Source organism: Heterodontus francisci, chromosome 25 (genome assembly GCF_036365525.1).
Source record: "Heterodontus francisci isolate sHetFra1 chromosome 25, sHetFra1.hap1, whole genome shotgun sequence".
Taxonomy (NCBI): Eukaryota; Metazoa; Chordata; class Chondrichthyes; order Heterodontiformes; family Heterodontidae; genus Heterodontus; species Heterodontus francisci.
Window position 1 is genome coordinate 76,370,100 of NC_090395.1, and position 26,887 is coordinate 76,396,986.

Below are 26,887 nucleotides of genomic sequence, written 5' to 3' on the forward strand. Positions count from 1 at the left end.
TGAACCTGCCTCCACCACACTCTCAGGCAGTGCATTCCAGATCCTAAACACTCACTGAACCTGCCTCCACCTCACCCTCAGGCAGTGCAATCCAGATCCTAAACACTCACTGAAACTACCTCCACCAAACTCTCAGACAGTGCATTCCAGATCCTAAACACTCACTGAAACTACCTCCACCACACTCTCAGACAGTGCATTCCAGATCCTAAACACTCACTGAAACTACCTCCACCACACTCTCAGACAGTGCATTCCAGATCCTAAACACTCACTGAACCTGCCTCCACCACACTCTCAGGCAGTGCATTCCAGATCCTAAACACTCACTGAACCTGCCTCCACCACACTCTCAGACAGTGCATTCCAGATCCTAAACACACACTGAACCTGCCTCCACCACACTCTCAGGCAGTGCAATCCAGATCCTAAACACTCACTGAAACTGCCTCCACCGCACTCTCAGGCAGTGCATTCCAGATCCGAAACACTCACTGAACCTGCCTCCACCGCACTCTCAGACAGTGCATTCCAGATCCTAAACACTCACTGAACCTGCCTCCACCACACTCTCAGACAGTGCATTCCAGATCCTAAACACTCACTGAACCTGCCCCCACCACACTCTCAGACAGTGCATTCCAGATCCTAAACACTCACTGAACCTGCCTCCACCACACTCTCAGGCAGTGCATTCCAGATCCTAAACACTCACTGAACCTGCCTCCACCACACTCTCAGGCAGTGCATTCCAGATCCTAAACACTCACTGAACCTGCCTCCACCACACTCTCAGGCAGTGCATTCCAGATCCTAAACACTCACTGAACCTGCCTCCACCACACTCTCAGGCAGTGCATTCCAGATCCTAAACACTCACTGAACCTGCCTCCACCACACTCTCAGGCAGTGCATTCCAGATCCTAAACACTCACTGAACCTGCCTCCACCACACTCTCAGGCAGTGCATTCCAGATCCTAAACACTCACTGAACCTGCCTCCACCACACTCTCAGGCAGTGCATTCCAGATCCTAAACACTCACTGAACCTGCCTCCACCTCACCCTCAGGCAGTGCATTCCAGATCCTAAACACACACTGAACCTGCCTCCACCTCACCCTCAGGCAGTGCAATCCAGATCCTAAACACTCACTGAAACTACCTCCACCAAACTCTCAGACAGTGCATTCCAGATCCTAAACACTCACTGAAACTACCTCCACCACACTCTCAGACAGTGCATTCCAGATCCTAAACACTCACTGAAACTACCTCCACCACACTCTCAGACAGTGCATTCCAGATCCTAAACACTCACTGAACCTGCCTCCACCACACTCTCAGGCAGTGCATTCCAGATCCTAAACACTCACTGAACCTGCCTCCACCACACTCTCAGACAGTGCATTCCAGATCCTAAACACACACTGAACCTGCCTCCACCACACTCTCAGGCAGTGCAATCCAGATCCTAAACACTCACTGAAACTGCCTCCACCGCACTCTCAGGCAGTGCATTCCAGATCCGAAACACTCACTGAAACTGCCTCCACCGCACTCTCAGACAGTGCATTCCAGATCCTAAAGACTCACTGAACCTGCCTCCACCGCACTCTCAGACAGTGCATTCCAGATCCTAAACACTCACTGAACCTGCCTCCACCACACTCTCAGACAGTGCATTCCAGATCCTAAACACTCACTGAACCTGCCTCCACCACACTCTCAGGCAGTGCATTCCAGATCCCAAACACTCACTGAACCTGCCTCCACCACACTCTCAGGCAGGGCATTCCAGATCCTAAACACACACTGAACATGCCTCCACCACACTCTCAGTCAGTGCATTCCAGATCCTAAACACTCATTGAATCTGCCTCCATCACACTCTCAGGCAGTGCATTCCAGATCCTAAACACTCACTGAACCTGCCTCCACCACACTCTCAGACAGTGCATTCCAGATCCTAAACACTCACTGAACCTGCCTCCACCACACTCTCAGACAGTGCATTCCAGTTCCTAAACACTCACTGAACCTGCCTCCACCACACTCTCAGACAGTGCATTCCAGATCCTAAACACTCACTGAACCTGCCTCCACCACACTCTCAGGCAGTGCATTCCAGATCCTAAACACTCACTGAACCTGCCTCCACCACACTCTCAGGCAGTGCATTCCAGATCCTAAACACTCACTGAACCTGCCTCCACCACACTCTCAGGCAGTGCATTCCAGATCCTAAACACTCACTGAACCTGCCTCCACCTCACCCTCAGGCAGTGCATTCCAGATCCTAAACACTCACTGAACCTGCCTCCACCACACTCTCAGGCAGTGCATTCCAGATCCTAAACACTCACTGAACCTGCCTCCACCACACTCTCAGGCAGTGCATTCCAGATCCTAAACACACACTGAACCTGCCTCCACCACACTCTCAGGCAGTGCATTCCAGATCCTAAACACTTACTGAACCTGCCTCCACCTCACCCTCAGGCAGTGCAATCCAGATCCTAAACACTCACTGAAACTACCTCCACCAAACTCTCAGACAGTGCATTCCAGATCCTAAACACTCACTGAAACTGCCTCCACCTCACCCTCAGGCAGTGCATTCCAGATCCTAAACACTCACTGAAACTGCCTCCACCGCACTCTCAGGCAGTGCATTCCAGATCCTAAACACTCACTGAACCTGCCTCCACCACACTCTCTGACAGTGCATTCCAGATCCTAAACACTCACTGAACCTTCCTCCACCACACTCTCAGACAGTGCATTCCAGATCCTAAACACTCACTGAACCTGCCTCCTCCACACTCTCAGACAGTGCATTCCAGATCCTAAACATTCACTGAACCTGCCTCCACCACACTCTCAGACAGTGCATTCCAGATCCTAAACACTCACTGAACCTTCCTCTACCGCACTCTCAGACAGTGCATTCCAGATCCTAAACACTCACTGAACCTGCCTCCACCGCACTCTCAGGCAGTGCAATCCAGATCCTAAACACTCACTGAACCTGCCTCCACCGCACTCTCAGACAGTGCATTCCAGATCCTAAACGCTCACTGAACCTGCCTCCACCACACTCTCAGACAGTGCATTCCAGATCCTAAACACTCACTGAACCTTCCTCTACCGCACTCTCAGACAGTGCATTCCAGATCCTAAACACTCACTGAACCTGCCTCCACCGCACTCTCAGGCAGTGCAATCCAGATCCTAAACACTCACTGAACCTGCCTCCACCGCACTCTCAGACAGTGCATTCCAGATCCTAAACGCTCACTGAACCTGCCTCCACCGCACTCTCAGGCAGTGCATTCCAGATCCTAAACACTCACTGCCTAAAAAGGTTTTTTCTCATGTCACCTGTTATTTTGCCGTTTACCTTAAATTGGTGTCCTCTGGTTCCTGACCCTTCTGCCAATGGAAACAGTTTCTCTCTATCTACTCTGTCCAGATCCCTCATGATTTTGAACACCTCTATCTAATATCCTCTCAACCTTCACTTCTACAAGGAAACAGCCCCAGCTTCCCCAATCTATCCATGTAACTGAAGTCCTCCATGCTTGGAACCATTCTCATAAGTCTTTCCTGGCCCTCTTCAATGCCCTCACATCCTTCCTAAAGTGCGGTGCCCAGAATTGGACACAATACTCCTGGTGAGGCCGAACCAGTGTTTAATAAAGGTTCACCATAAATTCCTTGCTTTTGTACTCTATGCCTCTATTTATAAAGCCCAGGATCCCGTGTGCTTTATTAACCACTTTCTCAACCTGCCCTGCAATCTTCAATGATTTGTGCACATAAACCCCCCAGGTTCCTCTGCCCCTGTACCTCCTTTAGAATTGTACCTTTTATTTTATATTGCCTCTCCGCATTCTTCCAATCAAAATAAATCACTTCACACTCCTCTGCGTTAAATTTCATCTGTCACTTGTCTGCCCATTCCACCAGCCTGTCTATGTCCTCTTGAAGTTTATCACTATCTTCCTCACAGTTCACAATACTTCTAAGTTTTGTCTCATCAGAAAATTTTGAAATTGTGCTCTATACGTCCAAGTCTAGGTCATTAATATAGATTAAGAAAAGCAGTGGTCCTCATACTGACCCCTGGGGAACCCCACTATATACTGTCCTCCACTCTGAAAAACAAACGTTCATCACTACTGTCTGTTTCCTGTCACTCAGCCAGCTTCGTATCCATGCTGCTACTTTCCCATTTATTCCATGGGCTTTAACTTTGCTGACAAGCCTGTTATGTGACACTTTACCAAATGCTTTTTGGAAGTCTGTACACCACATCAACCACATTACCCTCATCAATCCTCTCTGTTCCCTCAGGAAAAACATCGATCAAGTTAGTTAAACATGATTTGCCTTTAACAAATCTGTGCTGGCTTTCCTTAATTAATCCATATTTGTCCATGTGACTGTTAATTGACTCTCTACCTCTCTTTCTTCCTTTAAGATTCTCCTTCTAACCTACCTCTTTGCTGAAGCTTTTAGTCACCTGTCCTAATATGTGCTTATGTGGCTCAGTGTCAAAGTCTGTCTGATTATGGCCCTGTGAAGTGAATTGTTTTTACTACGTTAAAGATGCCGTACAAATGCAAGTTGTTGTTGTGCTACTGATGCCTACATGCTGTCCTGAGGTCCCAGGTTCAGTCCTGGCCTACACTGAGTTAGCAGGTTCAAGCTCATCTTGCAGTTGGGCTAGGACAGAGGGTGGGTTACAAAAAATAAACAACTGCACCTCCTGGTCCTGATCCAACGAATCCTCCAGGAAACCCCATACTCACAAATAGTAGATCAGAACCCATTTCCTGCAGTCGAACAGTCTGCTGCCACTCAATACATAGAATTACATAAAATGTACAGCACTGAAAAGGGCCATTCGGCCCTACAGATCCATGTCTGTGTTTATGCTCGACACGAGCCTCCTCCCACGCCCATTCATCTAATCCTATCAGCATATCTTTCTAGTCCTTTCTTGCTCATGTGTTTATCTAGCTTCCCCTTAAATGTTATAGGAAACTATGCCGAGGGAACTTGAACAAGGTAGCAGCAGTCTGTGGAATTCCACCCTTTCAGTAGAGGAAAAGGGAAAACTGGGAAGTGAGAGGGAAAAGAGGAGGCAAAAGCTCAGAAAGCCTCTTAATATTTACAAAAAAACAAATCAATAAACAGGCCACTTCAACTCAAGTGAGCACTTGAACTAAGTGGAAGGTCCCTGGAGTGGAGAACAATTTAAAGAGTTACAACCAGTGTGAGACTCTTTCCTTTGCAAGTATTGGATCCCTGTGTCTAATCTGAGTAATCCATTACCTGCACACAGCTGTTCCCAGCTGCTGAACTACTGTCTCCTCATCAGAAACATAATTAGCCATGAAAAGCCCGTAAGTGTCTCTCTGTAGAAGCCTTTCGATATCCCTGTTCCTGCACAGTGCAGTGTATCACAGCGTGACACATTGGAATGTCTCAAGGGACCAAACAGCATAAAATTCAGTTAGCAATATGTGCGTTACAAATTCCAAGGTAAATAGCGGACACTTATTCACGGGTAGTAAACACAAGGCGAATAAAGCCCGGCCCAGCTTGGTCTGCGACTGAAATCTTCTGCATCATCTGCCAACTCTTTCATTTCCATTCAGCCTTTGCAAACTTGCAACACTCTACACTGTGTTGTAAGACGGCTTCTTTCTTTGCTCCTTTTATATTGCACTTCTTTCCATCAACGTAGTGTTATTACAACAACTTGGATTTGCGTAGTGCCTTTCATGCAATAAAACATCCCAGGGCACTTCACAGGCGCATTATCAGCCAAAGTTTGACACTGAGCCAAAGAAGGAGTCAAGAGGAGAGAGAGAGAGGTGGAGAGGCTTAGGGAGAGAATTCCAGAGCTTAGGGCCTTGGCAGCTGAAAGCACGGTGACCAATGAGTGATGAGAATCGGGGATGCTCAAGAGGCCAGAACTGCAGGAGCGCAGAGATCTCGGAGGGTTGTGGGGCTCGAGGAGGCTACAGAGATAGGGAGGGGTGAGACCATGGAGAGATTTGAACAAGAGGATGAGAATTTTACAATGGAGGCATTCCTGGATTGGGAGCCTAGAATGTGCGCTCACACCCAGAGTGAGGTTTGAGCCAAATTCAGAGAAAGCGCAAGGCCAAAGCAGCAGATGAAAGTTGTGATTGTGTTTTGAAACACCTCCACTATTCAGTCTTGCTCAGGATTGGTTATGTTTGTGTTGATAACTGTTCCGCAAGATGAGCTGATTCATTTCCTAGGGCATAGTTAGTTCAAGTAAAAACGTTCCATGGTATAAATGCAAGGTAACAAAGCGAAGCAGTCCTGAAAAAGTGTGCAATAAATTATCTTGTACGAGTAAGTTTACTGGCACGATACCATGTATCTGAGGTAACGCAATAGAGGGTTGGGTGGCTTGCAGGGAGAATATTTTGCTTGGAAAGGAATGAAGCATTTTCATGTTATTCCGGGATTAGAAATTCTCTATGATGGGAGTGAATGGGAAGTGATCTGGCAGATTGGAATTTAATGCTTCAATCGCTCACTTGCTGGGTCAGGTTTGTGTTCTCTATCGGGTGTGTTACAGAATAAACAGCCTGGCATTTGAATTGGTTCATGCAAGTCAGTATTATAGACCAGTTTATGATGTGCAAGCTCTCCTGGTAGAGCTGCCTAGAAATTTGATGATTCTGCGCCCATCTTACAGACTTGTAAATGGTGCCAAGACATTGAGTTCATGTGTCAGAAATATGTCACCTACCATACTGATAAATGCATCAAAAGAGGCGTTTAGGGGCTGTGCCGGAAACTTGCAAATAAGAGACTCTAGAGCCTGTTTAATTCCTCCTTTACCGAACTGGTTTGTCCAGAGGTGCCTGGCATCCAATCTACCTGCAGCCTCACCAGCACTGTCGACCACAAAGCAAGTAGGTTTGTAAAAAATAGTTATCCAGAATGTGGAGCTGGGATGCCCCTGACAGCTCCTGAAAAAACCATAGACTGCTGCCAACCACCAACCCTACTCCTACTCATGATCTTGAACCCACCAATTGTACTCACTCTCTCTCTGCTTGAAGTGTCAGCCATGGCTGGGATGGTAGCATACTCACCTCTAAGTCAGAAGGTTGTGGGTTCAAGTGGGTTCAACTCCAGAAACTTGAGCATTTAATCTAGTTTGATGCTCAGGGCTGAATTTTGTGGATGCGGCGGGGGTCGTGACAATGGGCCGGAAACCAAGGGGGTAATCCCGCCTCGGACTTTTGTGGGACACCCGGCCACATTTTACCTCTATCAGGCAACTAATTAGTTGCCATCAGGGCTGCCGTCCTCCACCTTCCCTGCCGCTGGCAAAGCAGCATGGTGTCAGAGGGCACTCCACCCCCCACCTTCCCCCACCTTCCCTGCCGCTGGCAAAGCAGCATGGTGTCAGAGGGCACTCCACCCCCCACCTTCCCCCATCTTCCCTGCCGCTGGCAAAGCAGCATGGTGTCAGAGGGCACTCCACCCCCCACCTTCCCCCACCTTCCCTGCCGCTGGCAAAGCAGCATGGTGTCAGAGGGCACTCCACCCCCCACCTTCCCCCATCTTCCCTGCCGCTGGCAAAGCAGCATGGTGTCAGAGGGCACTCCACCCCCCACCTTCCCCCACCTTCCCTGCCGCTGGCAAAGCGGCATGGTGTCAGAGGGCACTCCACCCCCCACCTTCCCTGCCCCTGGCAAAGCAGCATGATGGCAGAGGGCACTCCACCCCCCACCTTCGCTGCCATTTTACAGGTTGCTCACCTCCCAGCCTGTCCCCAAAGGGCTGGTAAAATCCAGCCTTCACAGTGCAGTACTGAGGGAATGCTGCACTATCAGGGGTGCCGATTTGCAACCAAGGCACTATTTGAAGGTGAACAGGGGAGTTCTCCCTGGTGTCCTGGCCAGTATTTATCCTTCACCTAACATCGCTAAAACAAATTGCCTGCTCAAAGATACTCCATTGGCTGTAAAGCATTTGGGATGCCCTGAGGTTGTGAGAGGCACTATAGAAATGCAAGTCTTTCTTTTGTCTGATGCTTGCTTCGTGCACACAGCACTCAAAGTTCTGCAGAGTAAGTTTCAGTTGTATGAAGGCTCCTTTAAGAATCCCATGATAAAGTTAACTGGAAGCTGAGGTCACATACTGCGGATTCCGATTGGGACTGAGGAATTCTGGAATTCTCAGCTCCTGTCAGTTCCTACAAACAAAGGCACATTCAGAGAGATTTTTTTTTAAAGGGGGAGTGAGGGGTGTTGATGTGAAATACCAACAGGGTCAGTACCTCTGTTCTGAATGAACATGCTGACATATTGCAGTCCCATCTGCACTTCATCCTCAAGGGTACTAACATGAGGAATATCAGGGGGACACAGAAGCTTGTCAGACCAAGTCCCAGCAAAGTTGGGGAGGTAATCTAACTGAACACTGGGGTCCAGGGATAATTGTGCTTAGATTTCAACTGGAATGGGGAGAGATAGAAAGGGAAAAAGACACTGCACTGAATGAGTAATACCCTTTTTGAAAGAAAGCCTCCTTCAATATACTAAGAGTTTTCCAGTGAGTGCTGGCTCACAGTTCGCAGAACTAATGCTGTATGACCGTCCCCAGACAGAGTCTAAAGAAAATTGCACACTGCCAACACTGCCACGTAACAGTTCTAGCAAGAAAATGATCAAAAATCCTCTGATTGTCCGAGGCTGCAGCAGTCCAACAACCATCTCCACCAGTGTCACCCACATTTGATTGGTGCCAAGAAGGCACTCATCAAAGAATCATTTGTAAAGAGGGGAAACTACAGTTCTGATGAAAGGTCATCGACCCGAAATGTTGGGCAGGATTTTCCGTTTTGGCTCAGGACCGTGATGTTGGGGTCAAATGCGGGTCCCATTTCTGCACTGTGTCAGCAGTAGTCATTGATATTGCCTGGATTGGCAATTAATGGCCAAAGGGCAGACTCACCGTCCAATTAAGGATGGTGGGCTGGCTCTCGAAGCTGGAGGGCCAATAGGAGGCTCTGCAGCATGGAAGGAGCTGCAGCCTACCATTACGGGTAAGCGTGAGGGAGGGAGCGCCTCCATCTTGAGGAGCCCTCTCAGCACTTTCAAAATATTTGAAATAAAAGGAAGCACTGACTCTCCCCCCGCCAACCCTGGTCTGCTGCAGGGCGACTGACTGGAAAATTCCAGTTGAACTCAGATCGATGGTCTTAGTTGGCCTTTTAATTACCCGAAGAAGCTACCCACCCCTTGTGGGTGGCTAGCCATTCTGCAGCCAATCCAGCCTCCCCAAAAATGGTTTGGGGTGGGATGGTGCTGGAAGGATGCCTTCATCGGTCTCCAAAAATCCTGCCCATTAACAGTGTTTCACTCTTCACAGATGCTGCCTGGCCTAATGAGTAATACCAACATTTATTGGTTCGACTCTAGTTCTCTGTGTTATTAAAGGCCAGTCTCAGCAATCACTGTATGACTGACGTAACAGAAACAGCTGCACAAGCCAGACAGGAGAGATCTGGTAACTGGATCCCTACCCTCAGCCCACGGAGTTTGTTTAAATGGACAGCCTTTGTCTACATTTTTATTTTCCGGGTCAGTCTGTGTCGGACACACAGAGAAAATCATTGGCACATGAGAAGAAATTCCTGAAGCAAGTTCCATCCATACGGTTTCTTTGTGTTTGATATGGAGGAAAGACGCTGACTCCCTGTGGGGCACCTCCCCACTTAGTCAAGCCCAGACAGCTTAGCTACAGATTCAGGTTAGGCCCACAGGAGTGTGCAGGGATTTCATGAGTTCAGCCAGCTCAGCGGCACAGAATAAAGTACATATCACTTCCCACTGCATGGACTGAGAGCAGGTCTACCCACCAATGACATTAATGGACAAGAGCAGCTAGTCAGTCGTTTGATTACTGCAGTCTTGTCTGAGTCAGGTAACCAATTCACTCCCAAATTACATCGCAAACATATATATCTCAAAGGGCCATACTTACCTCCCTTCCCCAGGATAAATCATCAGTACTCGCTCATTAAACTGCACATAACTCTTTCAAAGAGCTTGCACAGGCATGATGGGCTGAATGGCCTCCTTCTCTGCTGTATGATTCTATGATTGAGCTCTCTTAAGGTGGTCAGTGGATAGCAGGATCTCCTCATGATCTGCCTGGTGAGCAGCACAACACGCAGTGAGCTGTGTGCACGTTGCTTGATACAGCTGAGAATGCCAAACCCCGTGGGACTCTGCAGAGTTTTGGAGAAAAGAAATTGGGGCTAATTTAGACTTATGTGCGATAGCAATTGATTTTAGTGGGACAGATGTCAGATGGCCTGCCTCCCACTATCACACAAAGTCAAAATGACCTCCATGGAGTAAGATTGGACAGTTTTGCCCATTGTTCCTCTACTCTTTCATCCTATTTAGATGTTACCCTATCACCCTATATAAATACAGATAATCAATCCAAACAGACCATTCATCTCCACTAGAGGAAGATAGAGGAAGCTTTATCCTAGAGCTGTCCCTGTCCTGGGAGTGTTTGATGTGGACAGTGTAGAGGGAGCTTTACTCTGTATCTAACCCCGTGCTGTCCCTGTCCTGGGAGTGTTTGATGGGGACAGTGTAGAGGGAGCTTTACTCTGTATCTAACCCCGTGCTGTATCTGTCCTGGGAGTGTTTGATGGGGACAGTGTGGAGGGAGCTTTACTCTGTATCTAACCCCGTGCTGTATCTGTCCTGGGAGTGTTTGATGGGGACAGTGTAGAGGGAGCTTTACTCTGTATCTAACCCCATGCTGTATCTGTCCTGGGAGTGTTTGATGGGGACAGTGTGGAGGGAGCTTTACTCTGTATCTAACCCCGTGCTGTATCTGTCCTGGGAGTGTTTGATGGGGACAGTGTGGAGGGAGCTTTACTCTGTATCTAACCCCGTGCTGTATCTGTCCTGGGAGTGTTTGATGGGGACAGTGTAGAGGGAGCTTTACTCTGTATCTAACCCCATGCTGTATCTGTCCTGGGAGTGTTTGATGGGACAGTGTAAAGGGAGCTTTACTCTGTATCTAACCCCGTGCTGTACCTGTCCTGGGAGTGTTTGATGGGACAGTGTGGAGGGAGCTTTACTCTGTATCTAACCCCGTGCTGTACCTGTCCTGGGAGTGTTTGATGGGACAGTGTAGAGGGAGCTTTACTCTGTATCCAACCCCCGTACTGTACCTGTCCTGGGAGTGTTTGATGGGACAGTGTAAAGGGAGCTTTACTCTGTATCTAGCCCCGTGCTGTACCTGTCCTGGGAGTGTTTGATGGGACAGTGTAAAGGGAGCTTTACTCTGTATCTAACCCCGTGCTGTACCTATCCTGGGAGTGTTTGATGGGACAGTGTAAAGGGAGCTTTACTCTGTATCTAACCCCGTGCTGTACCTGTCCTGGGAGTGTTTGATGGGACAGTGTAAAGGGAGCTTTACTCTGTATCTAACCCCGTGCTGTACCTATCCTGGGAGTGTTTGATGGGACAGTGTAAAGGGAGCTTTACTCTGTATCTAACCCCGTGCTGTACCTATCCTGGGAGTGTTTGATGGGACAGTGTAAAGGGAGCTTTACTCTGTATCTAACCCCGTGCTGTACCTGTCCTGGGAGTGTTTGATGGGACAGTGTAAAGGGAGCTTTACTCTGTATCTAACCCCGTGTACTATCTGATCATGGAGAAAAAAAAACGAGGAAGTGTTCCAATTTGCAAAATTAGTTCACTCATCTTGATGAGCATAAAATAATCATCAAAATGATTGTACAAGGAGAGAGGATATGAAGCAATATCTTAAATATCACTTTAGGTACGAGCAGTACAATTACCTAGTGTGCAATCTAAGTGCCATGAAATCAGCATTACTTACTGTTTCAGTTTAATTGTGGGCAGAGAATTCATGTCACGAGATGGTCGTTTGATGCAGGAAACGGTTGTGGCTGAATAATGAATAACACAGCCCACAATTACATCATCACATGCCAAATAAAGGGGGAGAAATCCAAAATGGACACCAATCTTCACAGTTTTAAAGCAGCTGGTTTGTTTGGAAAAGAAGGAGGCGTTACAGAGTGATTGCTGCTCTAGCTCAGTTACAACTTGCACGCCGGTCACTGATCCATTCAGATTTCAGTTCCCCCAGACTGGGAGAAAAACAAACCAACAAGAGCAAAACATTGGGTAAATACTCAGCCAATGTCTCGCCCTTCAGTCAAGGTGACCTTTCAATGTACTGTGCTCAGCTCTCAGAGGTGCTTGCAGTTAACTAGAAAAACGATTACGGGTCTTTCAATTCTGTTAGTCAAATAGTCCACCTTGAGTAATCCTTTGTTGACCCTCATTCTGGCTCGGTATCCCAGAGGCCTCCTCCTCGGGCTTTAATAATACTAATACAACAATAACAACTTGCATTTACTTCACACCTTTAACATAGAATAATCTCCCAAGGTACAGAGTCTGTCATTCTGGCCATCATTCAATTCAGTTGCCTTGCAAGTTACAGCTGACAGCAAAAAGCTGATGACTATGAATTTTTATTTCTTTTAAATCTAAACTCAAGGTCCCACCCTCCAGCCAGTCCTAGGTTCCAAAGTGTCAGCAACCATGTTGGTAATTCTCTACCAGATCATGAATAAGTTCCGCATCAATCGGAATTCCAAGCTCATGATCCACATTTATACAGGAATAGATAGACGGAGTAGACAGATAGAAACTATTTCCAATGGTTGGGGGGTCTAGGACGAAGGGGCATAGGATAAAAATCAGAGCCAGATTTTTTATGAGTGAAATTAGTAAACACTTCCACATGGAAAGGGTGGTAGAAGTTTGGAATTCTCTTCCTCAAATGGCAATTGATGCTAGATCAACTGTTAGTTTTAAATCTGACATTTATGGATTTTTGTTCTCCAAAGGTATTAAGGAATATAGGGTACGGCAGGTATATGGAGTTAGGTCACGGATCGGCCATGATCTCATTGAATGGGGGAACAAGTTCGAGGGGCTGAATGGCCTCCTCCTATTCCTATTGTTATGACCAGGTGAGAAAGGGTCTAGGGGGTTCCCTCTCAGCCTTTGCCTGGTTTAACCGTAACAGGGTTTAATTTTAAAACACCATGTTTTTAGCTCCCTTAGTGAATCCTTGTTCATTGCTCCAATTGTAAGGCAAAGAAATCAAACAGGTTTCCTTAGATTTAAACAAGAAAGGTGGAAGTTTATTAACAGAGTCATAGAGAGATACTGTACCGAAACAGTCCCTTTGGCCCACGCTGACCATCAACCACCCATTTATATCAATCCGACATTAATCCCATTTTTGCCCCCAACTTCCCTCAATTCTCCTACCACCTACCTACACTAGGGCAATTTTTTTTTTATAATGGCCAATTTACCTATCAACCCGCAAGTCTTTGGCATGTGGGAGGAAACCGGAGCACCCGGAGGAAACCCACGCGGTCACAGGGAGAACTTTCAAACTCCACACAGGCAGTACCCAGAACTGAACCCAGATCACTGGAGCTGTGGTGCTAACCACTGCACCACTGTGCCGCCCTAATCTTAATCTTAATTAATCTTAAATTCTGGTCCGGTTAACGGCTACGAATATGCGACACGACCACGCTAGCATGCAGATGCGATAAACACACACGCAGATAGAGACAGAAAAAGTAAAAGGAATAATGGGGAAAAGTTTAAGGCAATATCTGGTAGTTACAGTCCTTTAAGTTCAATGTGGAGTCTTTGGTTGCGGGTAAGTCTTGCAATTCGTTGGGGCCCAGTTCACGCTTCAACTTGTTCCGATGTAGGAGTCTTTTCTCTCTTGAGGTTTACGTGTCTTCATGGATCTGGTGGCTTAGGAGAAAGTGAGTGAGAGAGACAGCCAGGCGAGAGACTTGCTTGTTCCAGCCTCAGTTTCACACTGCCTTCTGAATTCAAGCTGTCCTGTGCCTAGTTCGAAAAAACCTGGACCAGCCAGTTAGTCATGTGACCAGCTGGTTTAACCAGTTCTGGCTCTGTGGATTGTATCACCTTCGCGGGGCCTGGATGCGCTTCCTTACATCTTCAATGTCTGGTAATCAAAATCCATTTGGGTTAATTGGAGCAAATGTCCTTCCAGCCCAGTGTCTGGTGATCTTCAAACAAGTCATTTCTTCACTCCAGCAATAGTTTAAAATCAATGTTCATATGACAAAATTAATATGCTTCATGTGTGGCAGGTATGGGTCTGCATGACACTATACTCCTATAAGAATGCACAAGTCTTTGCAGCTCTGGCTCAAGATCACAACAAACACAACTGGCAAAGGTTTACATATCTCACTGTGATGCCCTTTCCCATCTACTGTAGTCACCTCTACCTCCCACACATAAGCTCAAAGCATCAGCAGCAGCTCAGTGGGTAACTCTCTTGCCTCTGAGTCAGACAGTTGTGGATTCAAGCCCCTGTCCAGAGACTTAAAAGTAGAATCTAACTTGTAAACAAGTAGGGTGCTGCACTGTCAACGATGCTGCTGCCACTCAGATCAGTTGTTAAACCAAGGCTCCATCTGCCCTCTTAGGTGGATGTAAAAGATCCCCTGACACTATTTAAAAAAGAGCAGGGAAGTTCTCCCAAGTGTCCTGTCCAATACTTACCCCTCAACCAACACCTAACGACAGATTCTCATATTACTGGGGTCTAGTTGAGTGCAAATTGGCTGTTATGTTTCTTATATTGCAACACTATAAAAAGTACTTCATTGGCTACAATGAACTTGGAATTTCCTTAGATTGTGAAAGGCACGATATAAATATAAGCCCAATCTTTTTCTGGTAGAAATTCTCTGACCCTTTGAGTGTCGACTTGATGAGATAACAGTGTCTTCTACAGTCACTAGCAACTGACACCTCTTTATCGCATCAAATGTTACATCTTCCCAGGTAACATACCAACATATGAATTAGGAGCAGAAGTAGGCCATTCGGCCCCTCAAGCCTGCTCCGTCATTCAATAAGATCATGGCAGATCTGTTTGGAAAGGAGTCCTCACTTTAAAGAGCTGGACTTCAGCTAATTGTTTACCTCTAGCTGAATAGGCTTTGAAGGATGCTCTTCCAGTGTTGCATTACCAAGGGAGGCAGTGGCAATGTCACTGGACTAGTAATCCAAAGGCCCAGGCTCTGGGGACCTGGGTTCGAATCCCACCACGGCAGACGGTGAAATTTGAATTCAATTATTAAACCTGTAATTAAAAGCTAGCCTAGTAGTTACCATGAATTGATTGTTGTAAAAACCCATCTGGTTCACTAATGTCCTTTAAGGAAGGAAATCTGCTGTCCTTACGTGTGACTATAAACCCACAGCAATGTGATTGACTCTTAAATGCCCTCCGAAATGGACTAGCAAGCCACTCAGTTCCAGGCTGGGCCCAGCCAGTGATGCCCATAATCCTATGAATGAATAAAGATTCCTCCCTCCTTCTATCATAGCCTGCAAAACACACAGAATCTGAAACCAGTCTGCACTTGGCTGATTCAGACATGTAGGACCAGATTTGTAAGCTTGACTCAAAAGATTTGATTTTGGCTCACATTCAAGGTAAATAGGAGGAAATGTAGGAGTCAGGAGTTTGTGCACAGGTGAAATCTAAACTTTAGCAAATTTCACTGATCTTAACCTTGAATTTCATCCAATCACACCCAGCTCTGAGAGGGTGCAAGATCTTGAGAGCAGGAAATGTGAGGTGAGGGATGAGTGATAGTGATTGAACATTTTCAGACTTAGTGCAGGCAGAATGAAAGGAACTATCAATGTGTGTCACACATAAGATCATATAATGTCTCTATTTATAGACAATATAGGCTCGGTATTGCCTTGAGCCTATGTACCATCCAATCAACACTGAGATGAGAGATTGAAGAAAAGGAAGCTCGTGTTTTAAGGGAAGTGGTCAGTGATAAACTATAAGGCACGTATCCCTTCTAGAATTCTCCATCAGGTTTCACGTCAGCATGCTCTGGGCTCATTGGACTCATGTATGTTGCAGTGTGTTAGAATATTGCCCCTTGACAGAAATCTTTGCATCCTCATTGGCTACAGGTGAGGTCCCAGAGGACTGGAGAATAGCCAATGTTGTTCCTTTGTTTAAGAAGGGTAGCAAGGATAATCCAGGAAATTATAGGCCAGTGAGCCTTATGTCAGTGGTAGGGAAATTATTAGAGAGGATTCTTCGGGACAGGATTTACTCCCATTTGGAAACAAACTTATTAGCGAGAGGCAGCATGGTTTTGTGAAGAGGAGGTCGTGTCTCACTAATTTGATTGAGTTTTTTGAGGAAGTGACAAAGATGATTGATGAAGGAAGGGCAGTGGATGTTATCTATATGGACTTCAGAAAGCCTTTGACAAGGTCCCTCATGGCAGACTGGTACAAAAGGTGAAGTCACACGGATCAGAGGTGAGCTGGCAAGATGGATACAGAACTGGCTCGGTCATAGAAGACAGAGGGTAGCAGTGGAAGGGTGCTTTTCTGAATGGAGGGATGTGACTAGTGGTGTTCCGCAGGGATCAGTGCTGGGACCTTTGCTCTTTGTAGTATATATAAATGATTTGGAGGAAAATGTAGCTGATCTGATTAGTAAGTTTGCGGACAACACAAAGGTTGGAGGAGTTGCGGACAGTGATGAGGATTGTCAGAAGATACAGCAGGATATAGATCGGTTGGAGACTTGGGCGGAGAAATGGCAGATGGAGTTTAATCCGGACAAATCTGAGGTAATGCATTTTGGAAGATCTAATGCAGGTGGGAAGTATACAGTAAATGGCAGAACCCTGAGGAGTATTGACAGGCAGAGAAATCTGGGCGTACAGGTCCACAGGTCACTGAAAGTGGCAATGCAGGTGGATAAGGTAGTCAAGAAGGCATATGGCATGCTTGCCTTCATCGGTCGGGGCATAGAGTATAAAAATTGGCAAGTCATGCTGCAGCTGTACAGAACTTTAGTTAGGCCACACTTAGAATATTGCGTGCAATTCTGGTCGCCACACTACCAGAAGGACGTGGAGGCTTTGGAGAGGGTACAGAAGAGGTTTACCAGGATGTTGCCTGGTCTGGAGGGCATTAGCTATGAGGAGAGGTTGGATAAACTTGGATTGTTTTCACTGGAACGACGGAGGTGGAGGGGCGACCTGATAGAGGTTTACAAAGTTATGAGCGGCATGGACAGAGTGGATAGTCAGAAGCTTTTTCCCAGGGTGGAAGAGTCAGTTACTAGGGGACATAGGTTTAAGGTGAGAGGGGCAAAGTTTAGAGGGGATGTGCGAGGCAAGTTCTTTACACAGAGGGTGGTGAGTGCCTGGAACTTGCTGCCGTTGGAGGTGGTGGAAGCAGGTACGATAGCGACGTTTAAGAGGCATCTTGACAAATACATGAATAGAATGGGAATAGAGGGATACGGTCCCCGGAAGTACAGAAGGTTTTAGTTTAGGCAGGCATCAAGATCGGCACAGGCTTGGAGGGCCGAATGGCCTGTTCCTGTGTTGTACTGTTCTTTGTTCTTCGTTCTAAATGAGAGGGACTTGGGCTTCCACTCAGGCCTGACTGATGGGCTGAAAGTCTCTGCTGTCCGCTGGTTAATAAGTCTTGTCAACAATGATTTTGGACTGTTTCTGGGAGGTATGGACCCCGAGCACAAACCTCCAGCAGCTCACACAACCTTACCACCTGTTAGCCAGTCGCAATGGATGAAAAACCATAGAAATTCTTTCTGAACTTATTCCAACTTGGCTGAAAGAGGAAAAGTGATAGCAAAATGGAGGAGGCTCGAAGCATTCCTGTCATACCTCTGGCAATTATTTTGTTATTTTCAATCCCGCACCATTCTGTGCTCCCCTGCCAAATTGTCCTGTCACTATCTCAGAAGTAGGGTTATTGCTCAACTATCATCACAGACTTGCTAAGACCCTGCTGAGTGTGGTCTGGCTAAAGGCCTGAGGCTGGATCAGTTGTCTAACCCATTCCCTGTGCTGCAGGATGTGTCTGGCCTTGGGAGACGAGGTTATATTTCTATACAGTTTGCCTCATTGCTTCACCACATAACACACAAGTTGATGAAAAAGTACAACAAGAACCAACCTGAACCTGCTGTTGTTGCAGATGCAACAAGTCCACGGGACTCACTTCTCCATTTGCATCCCCATTCGAACCACCTTCTCGCCCACCACCATCCGATTGGCTGTTTAAACTACTAACTCCATTTTGATTGGCCGAAGTGCTTCGTATTGCCTCTGATGCAGATTCCACCATCATGGCTTAAAACCTAAAAAGAGATGATGGAGAAAAAGAAAACATTATTAATCTCCTCGCCTGCAGCTCAGAGCAAACATCATGGTCCTGTGTGCAAGCTGAAAACCTCCTTCTCATAGAATGATACAGCACAGAAGGAGCCCATTCAGCCCACCTCCCCCTGTTCTTACCCATATCCCTGAATTTTCCCCCTTTTCAAGTATTTATCCAATTCCCTTTTGAGAGTAATTATTGAACCTGCTTCCACTGCCCTTTCGGGCGACATGTTCCAGATCACAACAACTCACTGCCTTAAAAATAAATTCTTCATCTCCCCTTTGATTCTTTTGCCAATGATTTTAAATCTGTGCCCTCCGGTTATCAATCCTTTTTTTTTTCATTTGTTCATGGGATGTGAGCATTTGCAAGGCGAGCATTTATTATCCATCCAGCCACAAGAAAGTTTTTTCTGATATACTTGATGAAAAGCATTCATGATTTTGAAAACCTCTATCTCCCCGTACCCGTCTCTGCTCTAAGGAGAATAATCCCGCTTCTTCAGTCTCTCCAAATAACCAAAGTCCGTCATCCCTGACACTATTCTGGAAAAGTTCCTCTGCATCCTCTCTAAGGCTTTGATATGTTTCATTAAACCTTACAGACCAGAGACCCCAGGTTTTATTCCAGGCCTATCCTGTCTTATTGGTCACAGCTGGGGCAGCAGTTAGCAGTGGTGTGAATGGCCTGGACACCAGTGGTCAAGGCAGGGTTCTGAGGCCTGACCAGTGTCTGTAGCTGTAGCGTGTCTGGATATTAGGCAAAGACAAGGTCAGACTGAGATGTAATATCCTGGCTTGGACTGACCACACTGACTGTCTTGACATACACATGATGAATGGTGTGAGGTGTGGGAGCGCTGCAGAGAGGGTTCCATCAGTGATATAGCGGAAACAGCATGAGTCAAAATCTTCAGAATGTTGGTGGAGAGCAGCTGAACTGACAAAGGATTAAAATAGAGTTTAATGAAAGTGGTTTCTGTTCCACTTTTACTATCAGAAGGTTCCCCATTATAATGAAATAAATCTCCCAATTGTTGAAAACATTTCTAAATCTTTATGGAGCTAACACAAACATTGGCAAGCCCAACTAAGTTTGTGGGTACCTGATATTGGTACTCTATTTTGCAACCTACAATAATAGACCAGGTAAAAGTAGAAAAGTAAGCTTTCCAACTGCTGCCTGGGAATGTATCTCTGGATCATGCACACTCAGCCTGTAATTTTCCGATTTGTGCTCCCAATGATTGAGATCTGTACCATTCCAGGAGTGAGCCTAGCCTGCTGACTAGGGTTGCCAAATTAGGCAGCCAATGGCAAAGAGCATAGGGGCGGGGCAGTTGGAGACAGGAGATCATGTGATGAAATCTCCAGGAATAGGTCTCGCCAGAGTTGACAACCCAAATGCTGACAAAGGCTGGACCTGTTGAAAGTTCCTAGCAGCTCAGTTTGACCATGATCTCTGTAGGAGTCAGGAGTTGTCCCTGACCTATTGTTTGTTTTCTCTTCATTCCCATTTTTTCTCCTCCTTTAAAGATGGTGCAGAGTCTTGTGGGGATTATCATCCTAGTGCCGATTCTTGTTCTCACCTACATCCACACTAGACTGAGGTGCCTGGATACTAATCAGTTATGTGAGCAGTCTGTGATTTGTTCCTCCCTGGCCCAGAAACTCCAGACCAATTGTAGCCCTGCAACTGTGCAGATGGAGCTTTAACTCTGCACTAAATAAATTTATATTTGGTTAAATAAATAGGAGGTTTTACTTTGAACTAATCTAAATGCAAAAGAAAAATCAGTTTCTGAGGTGCTGGTGTAGTGTTAAATCTAGCACTGACATACAGACCTCATTCTGCATCCAATATCCTGTCTGATCCTGAGTCAACATTGAAAGGGAAAAGAAGTTCCTTCCTCCAGCCTGCCTCCCCATTTTTCTGTCGCTATGCTGTGATTTGGAGTGAAGGTTCATTATCCAGGGATGATCTGGTAACTTAAGGCTATACAATCCCGGCTTTGTGGCATGCAAAAAATGTTTCCTTCCATTGGTTTCAACACGTTGCCAGCTATAAATCCAAGGACTCCTTAATGTTTGAACTTTTCAACCTTTGGAAAGTGACAGGGTAATTACAGATGTAAATGTGCCCTTTAAGTGAGGAGTGGCTTGTGGTAATTTTGAACACTCTGATTGTACTGCATGAGTGCAGTTGTTCCAGCAGGCTCCTATCAAGAGATTGGTATCACACTGCCAATCTCACTGAGCAGTTTGCCGTTAATACAAACCACACTTGGAGGGTCTCAAACCATTTGTCTTGCATTTCAGTTTAAACATATCTCCAGCTGCTGAGTTAAGGCTATTGTTGGTGTGAGGGACAAACACCAATATGGACTGTGCACTGGTTGGGTTGAACGGTCTGTTTCTGTCTTGTAACTTCTGTCGTGCCCAACCTCTTAACCCTTTAAACAACTCATGTTGCTCTTGAACCAACCTTAGATTCCAACTGATTTAGATCTTGTCAGGCCAATTCATCATTCAGGGAAGTTCTCCCCAGTGTCCTGGCCAATATTTATCCCTCAACCAATGACACTAAAAGAGATAATCTGGCCAGTTGTCTCACTGCTGTGTGCATAAATTGTTGTGTTTCCTACATTAAAATAATGACGACATTTCAAATATACTTTATTGACTGTAAAATGCTTTGGGACATCCTGAGGTTGTGAAAGGTGCTCTAGAAATGCACATTGTTTCATCTGTCTATATGTCTAAGCTTTAACACAGGAAATGGAAGCTGCAATCTTTCAAACTCAAATTACAGATTTTGGACACTGTGGCTTTTAAAGTCACACCTTCCTGATGACTTTTATGTTTATGATGCTGTGATGTAATCTTTGGAATGAAATGAACAATTATTCTTCCCTTTCAGAAGTAAAATGCCTGGATTTCACAATTCCTGCAATGTGTCAACATCAAAACGAAAACTGGCTTTGCCAAAAAATTGTGATCAGGTGTGGATGAGCTGTGGTAAAATGAACAAACTCTCTAGAGCCACAGTAAGATTATGGCTGACAGACAGTCAGCGTTGTGGCTTTGTCAGGTACTGGGCCTGCCTTTGGGAGGAGGATTGCCATCCTCGGCTGGACATACTCCTGCAGGTTTCATGACATGATCTCCTTCCTCCAAATACTCCGCGCCCAAACTCCATACGTTTGCTGCCCAACACAGAATAATGGCAATGGGACAACACAGTAGGAGGCCATTCGGCCCATCGTGCCAGCTCTTTGAAAGAACTATCCTACTAGTCCCACTTCCCAGCTCTTTCCCCGAGGCCCAGTACATATTATCCCAGTCAAGTGTTCAACCAATTCTCTTTTTGAAAGTTACTACTGAATCTGCTTCCACTGCCCTTTCAGGCAGCGTGTTCCAGATCACAACAACTCACTGTGGAAAATAATGCCCCTTCACCTACCCCTCTAGTTCTTTTGCAAATTACATTAAATTTGGAAGAACTTTCTCCTTATTTATACACAGCTCTCTCTGTGTAACACACTGTTCAGTATACACAGCTCTCTGTGTAACACACTGTTCAGTACACACAGCTCTCTCTGTGTAACACACTGTTTAGTACACACAGCTCTCTCTGTGTAACACACTGTTCGGTACACACAGCTCTCTCTGTGTAACACACTGTTCAGTACACACAGCTCTCTCTGTGTAACACACTGTTCAGTACACACAGCTCTCTCTGTGTAACACACTGTTCAGTATACACAGCTCTCTCTGTGTAACACACTGTTCGGTACACACAGCTCTCTCTGTGTAACACACTGTTCGGTACACACAGCTCTCTCTGTGTAACACACTGTTCAGTACACACAGCTCTCTCTGTGTAACATACTGTTCAGTATACACAGCTCTCTGTGTAACACACTGTTCAGTACACACAGCTCTCTCTGTGTAACACACTGTTCAGTATACACAGCTCTCTGTGTAACACAATGTTCAGTACACACAGCTCTCCCTGTGTAACACACTGTTCGGTACACACAGCTCTCTCTGTGTAACACACTGTTCAGTACACACAGCTCTCTCTGTGTAACACACTGTTCAGTACACACAGCTCTCTCTGTGTAACATACTGTTCAGTATACACAGCTCTCTGTGTAACACACTGTTCAGTACACACAGCTCTCTCTGTGTAACACACTGTTCAGTACACACAGCTCTCTCTGTGTAACACACTGTTCAGTATACACAGCTCTCTGTGTAACACAATGTTCAGTACACACAGCTCTCCCTGTGTAACACACTGTTCAGTACACACAGCTCTCTCTGTGGAACACACCATTCAGTACACACAGCTCGCTCTGTGTAACACACTGTTCAGTACACACATCTCTCTCTGTGTAACATACTGTTCAGTATACACAGCTCTCTGTGTGTAACACACTGTTCAGTACACACAACTCTCTCTGTGTAACACACTGTTTAGTACACACAGCTCTCTCTGTGTAACACACCATTCAGTACACACAGCTCGCTCTGTGTAACACACTGTTCAGTACACACATCTCTCTCTGTGTAACATACTGTTCAGTATACACAGCTCTCTGTGTGTAACACACTGTTCAGTACACACAGCTCTCTCTGTGTAACACTCCGTTCAGTACACACAGCTCTCTCTGTGTAACACACCATTCAGTACACACAGCTCTCTCTGTGTAACACACCTTTCAGTACACGCAGCTCTCTCTGTGTAACACACTGTTCAGTACACACAGCTCTCCCTGTGTAACACACCATTCAGTACACACAACTCTCTCTGTGTAACACACTGTTCAGTACACGCAGCTCTCTCTGTGTAACACACTGTTCAGTACACACAGCTCTCTCGGTGTAACACACCGTTCAGTACACACAGCTCTCTGTGTAACACACCATTCAGGACACACAGCTCTCTCTGTGTAACACACCGTTCAGTACACACAGCTCTCTCTGTGTAACACACTGTTCAGTACACACAGCTCTCTGTGTAACACACCATTCAGGACACACAGCTCTCTCTGTGTAACATACCGTTCAGTACACACAGCTCTCTGTGTAACACACCTTTCAGTACACGCAGCTCTCTCTGTGCAACACACTGTTCGGTACACACAGCTCTCTGTGTAACACACTGTTCAGTACACACAGCTCTCTCTGTGTAACACACTGTTCAGTACACACGGCTCTCTTTGTGTAACACACTGTTCAGTACACACAGCTCTCTCTGTGTGACACACCGTTCAGTATACACGGCTCTCTTTGTGTAACACACTGTTCAGTACAACAGCTCTCCCTGTGTAACACACTGTTCAGTACACACAGCTCTCTCTCTGTGTAACACACTGTTCAGTACACACAGCTCTCTCTGTGTTACACACTGTTCAGTACACACAGCTCTCTCTGTGTAACACACTGTTCAGTACACACAGCTCTCTCTGTGTAACACACTGTTCAGTACACACAGCTCTCTCTGTGTAACACACTGTTCTTTACACACAGCTCTCTCTGTGTAACACTGTCCAGTATACACAGCTCTCTCTGTGTAACACACTGTTCAGTACACACGGCTCTCTTGTGTAACACACTGTTCAGTACACACAGCTCTCTCTGTGTAACAGTGTTCAGTATACACAGCTCTCTCTGTGTAACACACTGTTCAGTACACACGGCTCTCTTGTGTAACACACTGTTCAGTACACACAGCTCTCTCTGTGTAACACACTGTTCAGTACACACATCTCTCTCTGTGTAACACACTGTTCAGTACACACGGCTCTCTTGTGTAACACACTGTTCAGTACACACAGCTCTCTCTGTGTAACACACTGTTCAGTACACACAGCTCTCTCTGTGTAACACACTGTTCAGTACACACAGCTCTCTCTGTGTAACACACTGTTCTTTACACACAGCTCTCTCTGTGTAACACTGTTCAGTATACACAGCTCTCTCTGTGTAACACACTGTTCAGTACACACGGCTCTCTTGTGTAACACACTGTTCAGTACACACAGCTCTCTCTGTGTAACACACTGTTCAGTACACACAACTCTCTCTGTGTAACACACTGTTCAGTACACACAGCTCTCTCTGTGTAACACACTGTTCAGTACACACAGCTCTCTCTGTGTAACACTGTTCAGTATACACAGCTCTCTCTGTGTAACACACTGTTCAGTACACACGGCTCTCTTGTGTAACACACTGTTCAGTACACACAGCTCTCTCTGTGTAACACACTGTTCAGTACACACAACTCTCTCTGTGTAACACACTGTTCAGTACACACAGCTCTCTCTGTGTAACACACTGTTCAGTACACACAGCTCTCTCTGTGTAACACACTGTTCAGTACACACAACTCTCTCTGTGTAACACACTATTCAGTACACACAGCTCGCTCTGTGTGACACACCGTTCAGTACACACAGCTCTCTCTGTGTAACACACCGTTCAGTATACACGGCTCTCTTTGTGTAACACACTGTTCAGTACACACAGCTCTCTCTGTGTAACACATCATTCAGTACACACAGCTCGCTCTGTGTGACACACCGTTCAGTACACACAGCTCTCTCTGTGTAACACACCGTTCAGTACACACAGCTCTCTCTGTGTAACACACTGTTCAGTACACACAGCTCTCTCTGTGTTACACACTGTTCAGTACACACAGCTCTCTCTGTGTAACACACTGTTCAGTACACACAGCTCTCTCTGTGTAACACACTGTTCAGTACACACAGCTCTCTCTGTGTAACACACTGTTCAGTACACACAGCTCTCTCTGTGTAACACACTGTTCAGTCCACACAGCTCTCTCTGTGTAACACTGTTCAGTATACACAGCTCTCTCTGTGTAACACACTGTTCAGTACACACGGCTCTCTTGTGTAACACACTGTTCAGTACACACAGCTCTCTCTGTGTAACACACTGTTCAGTACACACAACTCTCTCTGTGTAACACACTGTTCAGTACACACAGCTCTCTCTGTGTAACACACTGTTCAGTACACACTGCTCTCTCTGTGTAACACACTGTTCAGTACACACAGCTCTCTCTGTGTAACACACTGTTCAGTCCACACAGCTCTCTCTGTGTAACACTGTTCAGTACACACAGCTCTCTCTGTGTAACACACTGTTCAGTCCACACAGCTCTCTCTGTGTAACACCGTTCAGTACACACAGCTCTCTCTGTGTAACACACCATTCAGTACACACAGCTCTCTCTCTGTAACAAACTGTTGAGTACACACATCTCTCTGTGTAACACACTGTTCAGTACACACAGCTCTCTGTGGAACATACCATTCAGGACACGTAGTTCTCTCTCTGTAACAAACTGTAGAGTACCCACATCTCTCTGTGTAACACACTGTTCAGTACACACAGCTCTCTCTGTGTGACACACCGTTCAGTACACACAGCTCTCTCTGTGTGACACACCGTTCAGTACACACAGCTCTCTCTGTGTAACACCCTGTTCTTTACACACAGCTCTCTCTCTGTAACAAACTGTTGAGTACACACATCTCTCTGTGTAACACACTGTTCAGTACACACGGCTCTCTTGTGTAACACACTGTTCAGTACACACAGCTCTCTCTGTGTAACACACTGTTCTTTACACACAGCTATCTGTCTGTGTAACACACTGTTCAGTACACACAGCTATCTGTCTATGTAACACACTGTTCAGTACACACAACTCTCTCTGTGTAACACACTGTTCAGTACACACAGCTCTCTCTGTGTAACACACTGTTCAGTACTCACAACTCTCTCTGTGTAACACACTATTCAGTACACACAGCTCTCTCTGTGTAACACACTGTTCAGTACACACAGCTATCTGTCTATGTAACACACTGTTCAGTACACACAACTCTCTCTGTGTAACACACTGTTCAGTACACACAGCTCTCTCTGTGTAACACACTGTTCAGTACTCACAACTCTCTCTGTGTAACACACTATTCAGTACACACAGCTCTCTCTGTGTAACACACTGTTCAGTACACACAGCTCTCTCTGTGTAACACACTGTTCAGTACACACAACTCTCTCTGTGTAACACACTATTCAGTACACACATCTCTCTGTGTAACACACTGTTCAGTACACACGGCTCTCTTGTGTAACACACTGTTCAGTACACACAGCTCTCTGTGTGTGACACACCGTTCAGTACACACAGCTCTCTCTGTGTAACACACTGTTCAGTACACACAGCTCTCTCTGTGTGACACACCGTTCAGTACACACAGCTCTCTCTGTGTAACACACTGTTCTTTACACACAGCTATCTGTCTGTGTAACACACTGTTCAGTACACACAGCTATCTATCTATGTAACACACTGTTCAGTACACACAGCTCTCTCTGTGTAACACACTGTTCAGTACACACAGCTCTCCCTGTGTAACACACTGTTCAGTACACACAGCTCTCTCTG

The 26,887-nt window shown here is 46.0% G+C and overlaps 1 protein-coding gene across 7 annotated transcripts in view; it reads right to left on the reverse strand.

Annotated features, from left to right (window-relative positions):
* foxp4 (forkhead box P4) overlaps positions 1 to 26,887 on the reverse strand; it is a 500,447-nt gene that overhangs the window by 361,932 nt on the left and 111,628 nt on the right. For 6 of the 7 annotated variants that reach the window (XM_068057550.1, XM_068057552.1, XM_068057556.1 and 3 more), the window contains exon 2: positions 18,182 to 18,365. In XM_068057550.1, the coding sequence (XP_067913651.1) occupies positions 18,182 to 18,355 (174 nt within the window). In that variant the 5' untranslated portion in view covers positions 18,356 to 18,365. Of the gene's footprint in view, positions 1 to 11,942; positions 11,999 to 18,181; positions 18,366 to 26,887 lie in introns of those variants that run through there. The other variant, XM_068057557.1, reaches the window with a different exon arrangement.